The sequence below is a fragment of the Tachypleus tridentatus genome, unplaced genomic scaffold (genome assembly GCF_004210375.1).
Source record: "Tachypleus tridentatus isolate NWPU-2018 unplaced genomic scaffold, ASM421037v1 Hic_cluster_1, whole genome shotgun sequence".
Taxonomy (NCBI): Eukaryota; Metazoa; Arthropoda; class Merostomata; order Xiphosura; family Limulidae; genus Tachypleus; species Tachypleus tridentatus.
The window spans coordinates 21,455,503-21,470,946 of record NW_027467777.1 but is presented as its reverse complement, the minus strand read 5'-3'; the positions used below and the strand labels follow the sequence as shown (position 1 = coordinate 21,470,946).

Genomic DNA, 15,444 nt, shown 5'->3' with positions numbered 1-15,444 from the left:
GTAATGTTGAATGTCAGAGGAGAGAGCCTTGTGGGACTCCTGATGTAATGTTGAATGTCAGAGGAGAGAGCCTTGTGGGACTCCTGATGTAATGGTGAATGTCAGAGGAGAGAGCCTTGTGGGACTCCTGATGTAATGGTGAATGTCAGAGGAGAGAGCCTTGTGGGACTCCTGATGTAATGGTGAATGTCAGAGGACAGAGTCTTGTGGGACTCCTGATGTAATGGTGAATGTCAGAGGACAGAGTCTTGTGGGACTCCTGATGTAATGGTGAATGTCAGAGGACAGAGTCTTGTGGGACTCCTGATGTAATGGTGAATGTCAGAGGACAGAGTCTTGTGGGACTCCTGAGGTAATATCAAATGGTTGAGAGATTGTGTTATTAATGTTACTGGAAACTGTTCATTCACTAAGAAAGTTGGATGTATGTCTGAGGATTGTGTCATTTACTTTCACGTTATGTAAACACTATCTAAGGAAGTTGTGTCACATTCAACAGGACATGACACATACCACTGAGGATATGCTTTGTGCTGTTACCTGTCATTCCCTACCTTCACTAGTCCATTGTTCCAGTGTACAGAGGGTATATTTAATAATAAAATACAACATACATTGGTGCTACTGTATTTTTAAAATTGTGTTTCAAGGTCAGAACCATCTGTATTTTTTGTTAAAATAAATGTTTTGTACACATTTGGCAGAGTTGTAAGCCATATGGCTCTTTAACTACCAACAGGATTATACCTAAACTTGTACTGTATATATTTAAACATCTCTACTTTAAGAATGTATGTGTTTCAACATTCACAGCCTCTTTATATTTAGTTCTTGTGAGGCTTTGGTCTTACTCACAGACTGAGGAAGTGGACATCAGTGACAAACTTGTTACCAGAGTGCTATCTACCAAGATCTGTGAGGGTGGTTTTACATAATTCTGTATTCCGTAAATAAGTCAAAGATCCCAAAATATAAACCACTTTATTTAAAGTAGTACGCATCTATAAAGGTTACAAATACACCTTCAGTACAATAAACACATTACAGTTCTAGCATGCATGAACAATTTCCAGTTTTAATTAATAACAATAAAAGAGAGTAATATTCATTTGTTTTTAGCATATAAGTATAATAATGTCTTTCCTCACAGATCTTGAGATATGAAAATAAAAAATTTCCTCTTTGAGAAAATCTACCACGTGTACTTGCCTGTTTAAAGAATGGCCTGCAGCCCTGTTAATAGCTTGACATAAGTGAAACATTGTAGACTGTAGTGGCAATGAAACCTGAAATACATGAACACATGCATGAATCAAGTTTATAAACTACTTTAGGACTGTAACACTTTCCAAACCAGAACTGTACTATAAGTTGTGAATAAACAGAAAACTCCCCAAGTTTAGCAAGAAATAAATTTTTCTATTCATTTACACTGAAACAGATTTAATTGAAGAAGAATATCTAGTGTTAATAACACTGAACTTCTTAAGAGAAACTGATACGGTCAAATATCCAGTGTTGTTAACACTGAACTTCTTAAGAGAAACTGATACGGTCAAATATCCAGTGTTATTAACACTGAACTTCTTAAGAGAAACTGATACGGTCAAATATCCAGTGTTGTTAACACTGAACTTCTTAAGAGAAACTGATACGGTCAAATATCCAGTGTTGTTAACACTGAACTTCTTAAGAGAAACTGATACGGTCAAATATCGAGTGTTGTTAACACTGAACTTCTTAAGAGAAACTGATACGGTCCTCCATTAGTAACGTAGACCTCAAAATATGTAGACCCTCAAGAGAAAGTACATCTTAATTTCAACTTTACAGTTTAAGGTTGTTCTTTCAAAAGAAAGATTATAAAATATTAATAATACTTGTAATCATAACTGAATCTTGTTTGTGTTAACAACATGGCTTATCTTACTATTCAAAATGGAAAACCAGAGGATCATGGTAATGTAGAAGTACATATATCTCAATACTTGATAACAAGCAATCCAAAAACTAAATATACAACAGCTTGAAAAGCAGCAAACATGAATCTTTAAATAATATTCAAACATCAGAATTAACCTAGACTTTTAATGATTAGCACTAAAATAATGTTGAGAGATTACTTCCAACGGTAATTTAATCAAAATAAAAAACCTGTAATGGAAGATAGAGAGCTGCTTAACTCAACTTTTCTATAACTAATATCCTTACCTGCAAGGGTATCTGTATGGTAGACTTAACAGTCTGTCCCGAAACGTCACAGTGTTACCTCCAAGAGTATCTGTATGGCGGACTTAACAGACTGCCCCAAAACGTCACAGTGTTACCTCCAAGGGTATCTGTATGGCAGACTTAACAGTCTGCCCCGAAACGTCACAGTGTTACCTCCAAGGGTATCTGTATGGCAGACTTAACAGTCTGCCCCGAAACGAAACGTCACAGTGTTACCTCCAAGGGTATCTGCATGGCAGACGTAACAGTCTGCCCCGAAACGTCACAGTGTTACCTGCAAGAGTATCTGCATGGTAGACTTAACAGTCTGCCCCGAAACGTCACAGTGTTACCTCCAAGAGTATCTGTATGGTAGACTTAACAGTCTTCCCCGAAACGTCACAGTGTTACCTGCAAGGGTATCTGTATGGTAGACTTAACAGTCTTCCCCGAAACGTCACAGTGGTACCTGCAAGGGTATCTGTATGGTAGACTTAACAGTCTTCCCCGAAACGTCACAGTGGTACCTGCAAGGGTATCTGTATGGTAGACTTAACTGTCTTCCCCGAAACGTCACAGTGTTATCTGCAAGGGTATCTGTATGGTAGATTTAACTGTCTTCCCCGAAACGTCACAGTGTTACCTGCAAGGGTATCTGTATGGTAGACTTAACTGTCTTCCCCAAAACGTCATAGTGTTACCTGCAAGGGTATCTGTATGGTAGACTTAACTGTCTTCCCCAAAACGTCATAGTGTTACCTGCAAGGGTATCTGTATGGTAGACTTAACTGTCTGCCCTCCTTCAGTTTCTTCTTGAATTTCAATCTCTTCCCATTCCTGTCAAAGTTCATCATGAATCAGTAACAAAACATTATCAACTTAGAACTGATACAGAAACTACATGAAACGGGAGGATTTGTCATAACAAAACATTATCAACTTAGAACTGATACAGAAACTACATGAAACTTGTACACATGAAGAGACAATTTATACCCAACAGTAATATGTCTGCAGGACTTGGACAATTAACAGTTATAGCCATTTGTAATAGAAGTATTATGTTTATTCAAGATTATGGTGATTACAATGTATTAATAAACATATTTACATCATGCCATAGTAATTTAATAAGTAACATTAAACATATATTGTAGAACTTTATTAGTATGAAACTTTGTTGAAACCTAAACCCAATGTTAGTTAAGAGTTTTAAACCCTATTAGAATTTAAACAACCATTAGAATGTAAGGAGATTTTACTTTTGTCAGAAGTTGTAAAATTATTAAAAAAACAGGTTGATTAAATTACTGAGAAACTCACCAAAACAGAGCTCAAGATGCTAACAGGGGAAACTCCTAGAAGTTTCATTTCTAGTTCTCCACATAACGTTTTCACCAAGTTTTTAGCCCAAACTCTGTAGCAAGATAAAACAGATTAAAATGTTATTACATTCATCCATGATGTCTTTAAAACATGCCAACAAAACAGACATATTAACACAGAAAACTAACAAAATGCAAAACAGGATATCAAGTGAAAAACTCGCCAAATTAAAATAACTTTATTAATAAAACACACACAAAAAAATTATAAGAATTGAGTAAATACAGTAAATAAAAGTAAATAATCTTAATATAAAAAGAGAGAAATGTAGAGCAAAAATTACAGACCACAATGTAGGAAGATGAATGAACAAGTGTATCAGGTGATACTGTTGAAACATGTTAAAGCTCAAGGAAAGTCAAGAAAGATGGTGAGGGATTGTTCCATACCTATTTATTAAATATTCTTACTGTTTATGACCTAATATTATGTAACAAGTGTTATCCTGCTTTATAATATATATATTTTTTTATTTGAATAGTACCAAATCTCCTGTTAGCTGAAATGTTTAGATTTCCAAGTTGCTCACCGTACCAACAAAATTAAAACCTGCTGTTTTATCCTTCTTGAATGGATACGTGTAACAATTTAAGCTTTTTATTTAACTTCAGGACTAACTTAAGTCTCCTCACTGGCCAAACCTTGCGAGACATTACCAGGTTTTAAATTAAATTATTGTTAGCAGCTAGGGCACTCAACTGGTGTAACAAAGCCTTGTAATTGTTAAGTAATGTATCTTAAAACATTATATTTAATTAATTATATTCATTGCCAAGTATACAATATTTTTAGTTTTGGCCAATGCAGATAGATTACTTTGATCAAAATTTAATATTAAAGATTTTTAAACAACAACAACAACAAAAATTTAGTCCAAAACAGTTTTTCGAGCAACACAGTTACAAAAATCACGCACCCAAATAAAGATGCACTTTGGGTTAGTAACTGTGATTTCACTTCTTCCCAGTAAGTTTCTTCCACCTGTCAGAACATAAACCAAATATTCCAATGAATACAAAAACCTGTTAAGGTAAGTTCTAAGTGACAAATAAACCTCTTGCAAAATTTAATATCAACATCAGAGGAGAGTGTTTGGTGGAATTTAATAATTGATTAATTCTGAGCTCATTTACATACTATGTTCAATTAATTAACTATTCTTACACAACTTAAAAAATAACAAAAAATGGTATTAACCAAAAACAATAACCTTCATTAGCTGATTAGTTTTGTGATTTATAACCCTAATCAATAACCTTTAACTAGTTGAAAATAATGAGAAATTATTAATGGAATATTTCAGTTACTTAGTTGGAATAATTAGAAACTAAAAACATTTACTTTAATTAAACAATTATTTTATGTAACATTAATTGATGTAATCATTGTTTATTGATAAATGAATGTTGAGATAACTGCCCAGGTCTACACAATATCTTTCTAAAATATGTCACACTTTATAATTACCATACAAAATATTAATTCACAAGAAATACTTATAAATATCACTTTTTGTAATTGTGAATGAACTTTTAGCTACCAAGAGTTTGGGTAATGGTATGTGTGTTTAACTGTATTATATAATACTTCATTTATCTTCTATAACTCAAGCAGGTATTTCTAGTATGATACCTTTCTAATGTTGGTAGAATTTTGTGTAATTCTTAAGAAGTGATGACTGTCTTCTTTGTCTGATCCAATCAAACACTGTTGTAAATGTGGACAAAGTTCTGCCATGCCGACAGTCAGTCGTCCTAAGAACACTGGCCTGGGAGAAACATCATTGTAAGCATCCCAGTTTGATGTGCAAATATGTTACACAAACATTAAAATTTTATTAAAAAACTTAATGTGAAGTTATTTTTAATAACATTTCACATTTTGCTATGTAAACTACTCTTTTAAACCCAAATTATTCTAATCCATGGAATAAATATCTCAATTCAAGATAAATATCAATGTTTATTATGAAAGTTAGCAGAACTCGTACCGTGACTAAACAAAAAAGTCAGCAGAACTCGTACCGTGACTAAACAAAAAAGTCAGCAGAACTCGTACCGTGACTAAACAAAAAAGTTAGCAGAACTCGTAGCGTGACTAAACAAAAAAGTTAGCAGAACTCGTACCGTGACTAAACAAAAAAGTTAGCAGAACTCGTACCGTGACTAAACAAAAAAGTTAGCAGAACTCGTACCGTGACTAAACAAAATAGTTAGCAGAACTCGTACCGTGACTAAACAAAAAAGTTAGCAGAACTCGTACCGTGACTAAACAAAAAGTTAGCAGAACTCGTACCGTGACTAAACAAAAAAGTTAGCAGAACTCGTACCGTGACTAAACAAAATAGTTAGCAGAACTCGTACCGTGACTAAACAAAAAGTTAGCAGAACTCGCATCGTGACTAAACAAAAGTTAGCAGAACTCGCACCGTGACTAAACAAAAGTTAGCAGAACTCGCACCGTGACTAAACAAAAGTTAGCAGAACTCGCACCGTGACTAAACAAAAGTTAGCAGAACTCGCACCGCGACTAAACAAAAGTTAGCAGAACTCGCACCATGACTAAACAAAAAAGTTAGCAGAACTCGTACCGTGACTAAACAAAAAGTTAGCAGAACTCGTACCGTGACTAAACAAAAAGTTAGCAGAACTCGTACCGTGACTAAACAAAAAAGTTAGCAGAACTCGTACCGTGACTAAACAAAAAGTTAGCAGAACTCGTACCGTGACTAAACAAAAGTTAGCAGAACAAAAGTTCGTCGCGCCGTGACTAAACAAAAGTTAGCAGAACTCGTACCGTGACTAAACAAAAAAGTTAGCAGAACTCGTACCGTGACTAAACAAAATAGTTAGCAGAACTCGTACCGTGACTAAACAAAAAAGTTAGCAGAACTCGTACCGTGACTAAACAAAAAAGTTAGCAGAACTCGTACCGTGACTAAACAAAAAGTTAGAACTCGTACCGTGACTAAACAAAAAGTTAGCAGAACTCGTACCGTGACTAAACAAAAAAGTTAGCAGAACTCACACCGTGACTAAACAAAAAAGTTCACTTCCACTATGACTATAACTTATTAAAATTTTAGGCTTATCCTGTTTTCTAGAAATAAAAAACAAAAGACCAAACATTATTTTTGTCTTGTTATAAAATAATGATTCAGTGTTCTCTTATTTACAGATCCATCATTCAATTTACATAAAAATATCTTATCAGGTCACTTAGAGCAACTCTTCAAACCTACCAGTTCACTTGCATGGCACACTAACTAAACTATTATTAGATCATGACACTTGTATCTTATAAGAAGTTATTAACTGATTAATATATCTATATACAAACATTTGCAACAGGTAAAGATAGAATAACTACAGCAAACTTATAACACAGCACTAACAGTTAATCTTGTTTTGAAAGACCTCTCCTCTCTTCTTTGTTCTAATATATTTTAGATATTTCAGGAGATGGCAAACATTTATCTAATTTTAGAAGAGAGATGCCTCATGAGATAGAAACTTTTACCTAAGTTTAAAAAGTTTATAATTTGAATGATCTGTGATGACAAGAAAACTCACATGTAGAGAAAATTATATATTTAAAAACAGCTGGTATAGGTAGAGAAAACACTAATAGAGAAGTAAACAATGTTTTGACCTTCTTCGGTCATCATCAGGTTCACAAAGAAAGAAAGGGTTACTGACCGATAGCTGACTACATGACATGTTTGAAGGCAGTTGTGTAATTGAGTGTAGAAATATAGAGGGCATGCTTAGATGTTGGATATATTTTATTAACATAGGTAACAAAGGTGTTCCTTTGTATTGGTTTATTTTAGGATATGGCATCGAAACTGGCCATTAAGGCTTTATGATTAAGTTGATTTAGATTAGACTTGAAATTAAGAGAGTCTTTGATGAATGAGCTGGCTGATGTTACATATTTGGAGAATGCCCATGCTATGTATTTACCAAGATTGTAATTAAATGATTCATATGTGGACATTATTGGTCGTAATGGACAATCTGGTTTATGAGGTTTAGGGATGCCGTATATTTGTGGTGTGCATGAGTCGGTTTTACATAGGTAGGAATAAAGTGTTCGTGAAATTGTGTTGGCTTTTTTCATTTGTAGTAGTAATTTGTTTAGTTGCGTCTCGTGTGTATTTGTTAGATTTGTGTGTATTGGTTTAAATTTGTTTGTGTATGATAGGATATTCTTCATTTTTTGGATGTATTCATTCGTGTTCATTATGACTATAGAATTTCCTTTATCTGCTTTTAGAATTTTAATGTTTTTGTCTTGTTTTAGGTTTTTAATGGAAATAATGTCTCTTTTTGTAAGGTTGTTTTTTAGTTTTCTGTTTTGTGAGAAAATTCTTTAAGGTGTTTCTGGAAAATAACTTTAATTTTACCTGGGAAGTTTGGCTGTTGGATGTCAATAAAATTATCTAAGTTGTCTTCTTTCTGTTGGTTGTTTCCTTGTTTTTGTTTTCTGTAGAAAGTATCACAAGTCTCCTGGCTAGATCTTCTAAACATGTTTTGATTTCTATGGTTGGAATGTACCTAGGTGCTATTGTGAAGTTGAGTCCTTTGTTAAGTAGATGTATCTCGTCTGTGTTTAATTGTCGGTCGGATCTGTTAATTATGAGGTTAGTCAACGGTTTGTCGTGATGTCTTTTCTGTTGTTTGCATCTTAGTTTCCCTAGTTTTTTGTTGTGGCAGATCTTTTTGTCTCTGTCATTCCTAGTGTTGATTTGGTTTATGTTTCGTTGCACAAGTCCGTAAATCTCTGGTTTAATGCAGCATGCCAGTTGATGGTCTAGGTTCATTTTTTGTTTTTGTAAGTCATGTAGTTCTTTGTATTTTGTGTTCGACATGGCTTTAAGTTGTTTTTTCTGTAAATTTTGGATAATGTTTGTGCATTGGTGAACAGTTTTTGATAGTTCTACCTTTACAAAGTTAGGGTTAGTTGTTCCTTTCTACATTGTTGAATGAAACAAATGTCATTTTTTCTGTTGATAATTGTTTGGTTTAAGTTTCTTAGTTTCTTTATGATCGTATGAGCGTGTACTATTAATACTGTTGTAAGGTATGTTAGTTCAGACATAATGGTTACACAGAAAAGTACAAATACATAAAGAAAACACAAAGACATACACTTCTTGTACAATTGCCATGATGAAATAATAATCCGTGATGATGAGAAAACCCACTTGTAAAGAAAATTATATATTTAAAAATGGCTGGTATGGGTAGAGAAGGCACTAATAGAGAAGTGAACAATGTTTCGACCTTCTTCGGTCATCATCAGGTTCACAAAGAAAGGAAGAGTTACTGACCGGTAGCTGACCACATGTTTAAAAGCGGTTGTATAGTTGAGTGTGGGAATGTAGAGGGCGTGCTTAGATGTTTGATTATATTTATTAATATCGGTATAAAGGTGTTCCTTTGTATTGGTTTATTTTAGGCTTGAGTTGTTGTATAAGTAAGGCTTCTTTAATTTTGTGTTTGCAAATCAAATAAATATAACATAATTATATAAAACACCCAAATGCTACATAAAGAAACAAACAAACAAATGCAAAATTACAAGTCATGAAAGCTAACACTAATGGTTATCAACCATTTTATTTAGTTTAATATTCTGTACTGCATCACTTAAGAAATACTATTAGTAACCATGGAGAAAAGGGTATACCATCTTTCATTAGTGACCATGGAGGAACATATATCTAGTCTACTTCAAGCAGTACTATATTTAGGTCTGTTTCTTAACACTAAATATTAAGGCTACATCAAAAGTTTGTTCTGTGTTATATCTGTACAATGTTATTGCCAGTATTATATATTATCAGAGTTACAGCCTCTGTGATAATCCAATATAACTAAAAAATATGCTTATGAAAATCAAGAGATTTAACAAACTATGATTATTAAATATAAGAGGTGGTCAATAAAACAAACAACATCACATTAGATCAATCTACTGTACACTTACCACACATCAGTACCAGAACCACTTGTCTCCATTGTCAAAGCCATTTCTTCAATATACTGCATGATGCTAAAGTTAACGATATTCTTTAGTTATGGTGTTAACATAACGTCATTAACATACATCAAGTAAGATGTTAAAGTAGCACTAAAACACAACTGAACTAATGTTAACACAAGTGTTAACTACTGACAAAGATTTACACAAGAATGTTGGAAACAAGGCTTAAATGTGAAAGTTTACACCACCCTTCAATGACCACCAAGATAATCTAAATGACTGTTTGAAATGTTAACCTTCAATTGTTCTAAAGGACATTACATTTTTAGATGTATTTCTTTAGAATAACCAAAAGACAATATCTGACTTAGAAACCAGAAAAATTATTAATTTCATGTTAAGAGAATAACAAAAGTATTTAAATATATAAATTCTTATTATTTAAATAACTGTTTTAAGTTCCGTAAAACTTATTCTTACATCACCTAAGTACAAACCACAAAGCACTATTAGTGGTTGAATACTGAGCTAACACTTACAATAAATAATGTTTACAATAGTTTGTTTTAATGAAAATATGACATACTTTCCTATGCAGGTCACAAAGTGAGTATGTTTTTTCCCATAATTCACTTATTCCTATATCACAATCATGCTCAACTAACCTTTGTATGCATAGTTTAGTTTCACTTCTGAGGTACTCATCAATTTCCTTTTTGTCCTTATTAATGTTGATAAGTTTCGTAGATTTCCACTCGCTACAGGAAGTGAGGGACTCCTGGTCCAAACAATCTTCTTTCTGGTCATCACAAACAAAGGTGGTCATGTCCTCAAGAAGTTTCTTCAATCCATTATCAAGGTCACTACATAAACTTAACAGAGAAACAACATCAGCAGATTATCTAACTTGTAATTTATAGACAAAAATATATATTCAATAATACATCTTTTAATAAAAAATTATAAAATAAAGAAATTACAAACATGAAACAGGCATATCTGACAATTGTATCAAACAAGACAACATCCTTTAGCAAGTTATATCTTTATGACAGATTACAACCATTTTGGGTAACATTTATTATTAGGTCTAGTGTCCATACTAAAGAATTTACCTTTAATTGTTTCAAATATTTTGGTTTTTCATTCTCAACATGTAACTAGTTTGATGAATATACAATATTATAACTTTCTATCCTCGAAGAATAGGACCAGAACTTCCTGTACATTATTTTTAATGTTAGGTACATGTACCTTAACCCAGAAAATGTTCCTGAAAATCACTTATTCACAAATAAGACAATTCTACTACTATTTTAATTAGTTCCAGGTATATTTTGCTTTATAATTAACTTACTTGCAATTATACAACAGTGTTGAATCTACCATATATTATAGCTTACAAGTTGAGTTTCTTTATGACAGAATGTTAATCTCAGAAAGTGGACTAAACATACACGAGAGATACCAAAAAATGTAAAAAAATTACCAATTGTCAGTGGGGCCTTAAGATTGAGTAAACCAAACTATTTAAACACACCAAACAATATTCTTCACATATTCAGCAATTTGAAGGAAATCTTATAAACGTATAACATGCCTGTTTGTATGAATAAATTGTTCACTTGAATAAACAACGTACTTATACAAAAACAGTCACTTCCACTTTGCACAGTCCACCATCACATGCATAAAAAGTCACTTCCACTTTGCACAGTTCACTGTCACTGTAATTATATAAACCTGTGGAAGGATATATTTTAACAAGTGTAATTTTCTCTTTTTATTAAAATTACTATTTTTACAAAAAAGTAAGCACTGTATACTTGCAAGGCATAACTTAGCACTACAGTATTATTTTTTTTGCTAAGCTATAACTTAAAACCACACAGTAATATTCCATTGTAAAACTAAGACCATAGTTTCTGACACTGTTGTGCATTTTTCTTTGTAACAATACAAACAGTTGATTGTTTGTTGTGTGGTAAAAATGTTAACCCATTCTTCACAATTTTGGTCGTTATAACAAAACTGATGGACACCAATGCAGTGTAAGTTAGCACTCTATAGTAAAAACACTATTGTGCAACTTGTGGACAATTTATAAGTTTTCAATTAAGTTTGTGTTGGTGTTAGAAACAGAAAATAGTTTTTACTTTACACATTTTATCTTCAGCCACTGATAATTCTAAAACCTTACTAGTCACAGTATGATAGCACTGACATGATCAAACTTCATATTTGTAAACATTTAACGTGTCTCAGATAAATGTTAAACATGCCCATTCATACTTCTTTGTTCCTAAAAACAAAAATAAGAAACGGATATTTACTACTGCACTTTAGGGGTGTGGCCCTTTGCTTTCATGGCCAATGAACCACTTTCCCAGAGGGTTCTGTTAGTATATGGAGTCCATGCCAAATTTGTTGTACAGTCAGATGGGAGTTCTGTCCATATATACATTGTGACATCTCTCTCCATTGCCAGCATTCTAGCAGAAAAAAAAAAATGGAACTTAAAGTCAGAATTTACAAAATGAGCTTTTAAATACAATAATTATAAACAACAAATACACTTTACTCTTTGGTAATGTACATTCACTGGTTTGTTACAATATTAAAACGCTACCTTAAAACACAACTAATATCATTAAAGGTACAAGTTTCCACTTCAAACTAGCTACCTTGATACAATTTACATTATTATACAAGCAGCTCTTGGGTAGGGCAGAGGGTAATACACCAGCCACCTTACTACATAAACAAGCTCTTGGGTAGAGGAGAAGGTAATATACCAGCCACCTCACTACACAAACAAGCTCTTGGGTAGGGGAGAGGGTAATATACCAGCCACCTTACTATATGAACAAGCTCTTGGATAGGGGAGAGAGTAATATACCAGCCACCTTACTTTATAAACAAGCTCTTGGATAGGGGAGAGGGTAATATACCAGCCATCTTATTATATAAACAAGCTCTTTGGTAGAGGAGAGGATAATATACCAGCCATCTTACTATATAACAAAGTTTGAGGTAAGGTCTGCAACATACTAGTTTAAAACGTTTGTAAACATTTTTCTGTTCATTTTAATAACACTATTTAAATTAATGAATGTTTACATACAAACAATGGCTTACATTCAATAAACAAATGGAAAACAATAACATAAGATATTCTGTTATTGATCAATTTTATAGAATCAAACAATTTTCTGGATCTGTTAACATAACTACCTTTGTTGTTTTCACTAACACACTGTTTAGTTATAAACCAGTTGTGTATCAGGCAGTTAGTTATTGGCATCATTATGAAACCCTTCAGAACCATGATCTTTCTAACCCTAAATATCCATCAAAATTTTGTGTTAGGAAAAAAAACCTGTCTAGCTATCAACCACAAACAGCAGCAACAAGAAATAACAAACTTTCCATGCATTAGAACAATATCTAAACACATCACAATAAATCTTTAAGTGCACTGTGGTGTTACTAAATGATTTATTTAAAGTTGTAAGGACAGGAATAATTATGAAGTTGTCTGCATTGTTTTCAAACTTATAACTTCCCCTTCTAACGGTGTTTCATTTGTGGACACATATTTTTTTCCTAACTTGAGAAACGTTCCTATTTGTGTAAGTGGAATGTATGGTTGTGGGATGAACCAATAAAATTATACCTCAGCTTACAAGCACCTAGAAGTTTGAAAACTAATGTGGTTTCTTTTAGCACCTTCAGTTTAATTTTAGATGTTAATAAATAAAATTATAGGCAGCCATAAGAGAAAAACATACTATACTATACAGTTCAGGTAACTACAGCTGATAAAACATGATAAGTGTGGTTTGTTTTGGGTTTTGGCAAAGCTATGAAAGGGATAGGTGTGCTAGCCTTCCCTAAATTTGAACAGTGGGATTTGACTGTCACTTTTATAAAACACCAACTGTTACCAAATATGGTGCATGTTTTTGTACTATACTTAACATTAGTTCTGAATAAAAAAAAAACACAAAAGGTTTACACAACTTTAATTTAAACAAGAACCTCTGCTACTTACAATTGTAAAAATGTTTTTCTCACTTGTCATACCTTGCATGCTAAGCCTTGTCACATTTTGCACATGTAGGTTGTAAAACAAAATACTTTGTTTTATACTTACATTTTGAAATAATACAAATTTATAAATTTACATACAAATATCACAAAATTCCACAATAACTTATCAAGTTTAGTAATTAAGCTCTATTTCAGTTTAAAAAATACAGTATTTTGAACACCATTTTCTCTTCCCTTAAATACTGGGGAGAAGATTCATCTTGGGAAATAGACACCTTCAATAGGTTGAGAATAACCATGTGATTACATTCTGAGCTTCTGATTGGTCATTCCCACGTCATATACAGAAGTATGACTGTACACAAGTATTTCCAAAAATGGAAGCAGTGGTTGGGGACCACTGTTTTTAATTTGCTAAACGAGTCATATCTCAATAAACAGAAAATACAGGAGATTCTTGTTTTATATTCTAGCTTGTCAATATCTGTAATTTAAACTTCTTATTCATAAGAAAATAAATAATTTGCATTTGGACATCAAAAACATCTAATCTGAACCAAAGTTGAATTTAACATGACACACAGAAACCAATACTGGGGAATTGTTTTACATTTACTTTGAAATTAAGAAATAAACTAAGGTATAATATTAAAATTTGAATTATCTACAATTTGAAACCAAGCTTACTAAAATGTTTTGATACAGTAATAGATCAACAGTGTTTAATTGTTGTTTATTAGTGCAAAGCTACACACACAGAGCTGTCAGCACTGTCCATCAGACAAACTCAAACCTAAGATCTTTGTATTTACATCTATATACTTACTATTAAACCCACAGAGAACAGAATGACATTGTACTTGCAGAGTTTTGTGATGTCTTATCTACTCATGTTTTGAAGGAATGTCAAAAACAGGAAATAATGATACTACAATATTCCAGTGTATACAAGTTTATCACTGCAATGTTTACAGTTTCCTGAGGGTTTGAATCTTAGCTTCACACAAGGAACAAAACTTTCTTACAGACCTTCCTTTTGTTTCTTTCAGGTCTTCCAATACTTGACATATTTTGCTTTTACAGTTGGTACTGCAAGACTTTAACTGGCTGGAAAGAAGATCCTACAAAGTGTAGAACTTGTAATATACAGCACTGTCTGAACTACTGAAAAGTTTGTTTTAAAATATTACATACTAATTACAATAACCTGATTAAAACTAAATATAAAATTACACTGAATAAACTACAACACAGCAGCTAAATATAACATTTATTATATTATTAGAGTTCAACACACACATTCCCAAGAGACAACCTAAAAGATAATTAATATACCAAATATCAAGCAACACATAAATAGCATGAAAAATAACAGTTTAATCCTAATAACACTGGAAAAGATTTACATGTATTTTTTTAAAATAAAAGTTAAGAATTCTCATATTAACCCCGAGTGTCTGGGGTCTCTTGTAGCCATACATACCCATCAATCTGAAAGATTTTCTCAGATTACAACTCAACCATATGGTGGAATCTCTCTTACTCATTTATGTAATATTAGATCACAAATGTTAAAGATATAATAATTTATGTAACCAATCATATACTTTTTTCTTGTTTAACTTTAGAACTGCCTCTCTATATCAACTTATAAAAACATGAAAGTTTAGAACTTAAATCTTGGATTTATTAAGAAATTCTGCTTTCACTACAATTTTTAGTTCTCAAACAAAAATATGTTTCATAAACAAATAGATACTGTAAAGCTTGTTTTTAATAAATATAAACTTAACATTTTGACTG

At 32.6% G+C, this 15,444-nt stretch overlaps 1 protein-coding gene across 14 annotated transcripts in view; it reads right to left on the bottom strand.

The window, feature by feature from the left end:
• LOC143241879 (conserved oligomeric Golgi complex subunit 1-like) overlaps positions 1–15,444 on the bottom strand; it is a 53,444-nt gene that overhangs the window by 4,227 nt on the left and 33,773 nt on the right. For all 14 annotated transcript variants that reach the window (XM_076485172.1, XM_076485170.1, XM_076485181.1 and 11 more), the window contains exons 17-25: positions 14,671–14,762; positions 11,922–12,080; positions 10,254–10,460; positions 9,592–9,657; positions 5,230–5,365; positions 4,514–4,578; positions 3,535–3,628; positions 2,971–3,048; positions 1,210–1,286 (exon numbers count right to left, since the gene is read on the bottom strand). In XM_076485172.1, the coding sequence (XP_076341287.1) occupies positions 1,210–1,286; positions 2,971–3,048; positions 3,535–3,628; positions 4,514–4,578; positions 5,230–5,365; positions 9,592–9,657; positions 10,254–10,460; positions 11,922–12,080; positions 14,671–14,762 (974 nt within the window). The remainder of the gene's footprint in view (positions 1–1,209; positions 1,287–2,970; positions 3,049–3,534; positions 3,629–4,513; positions 4,579–5,229; positions 5,366–9,591; positions 9,658–10,253; positions 10,461–11,921; positions 12,081–14,670; positions 14,763–15,444) is intronic.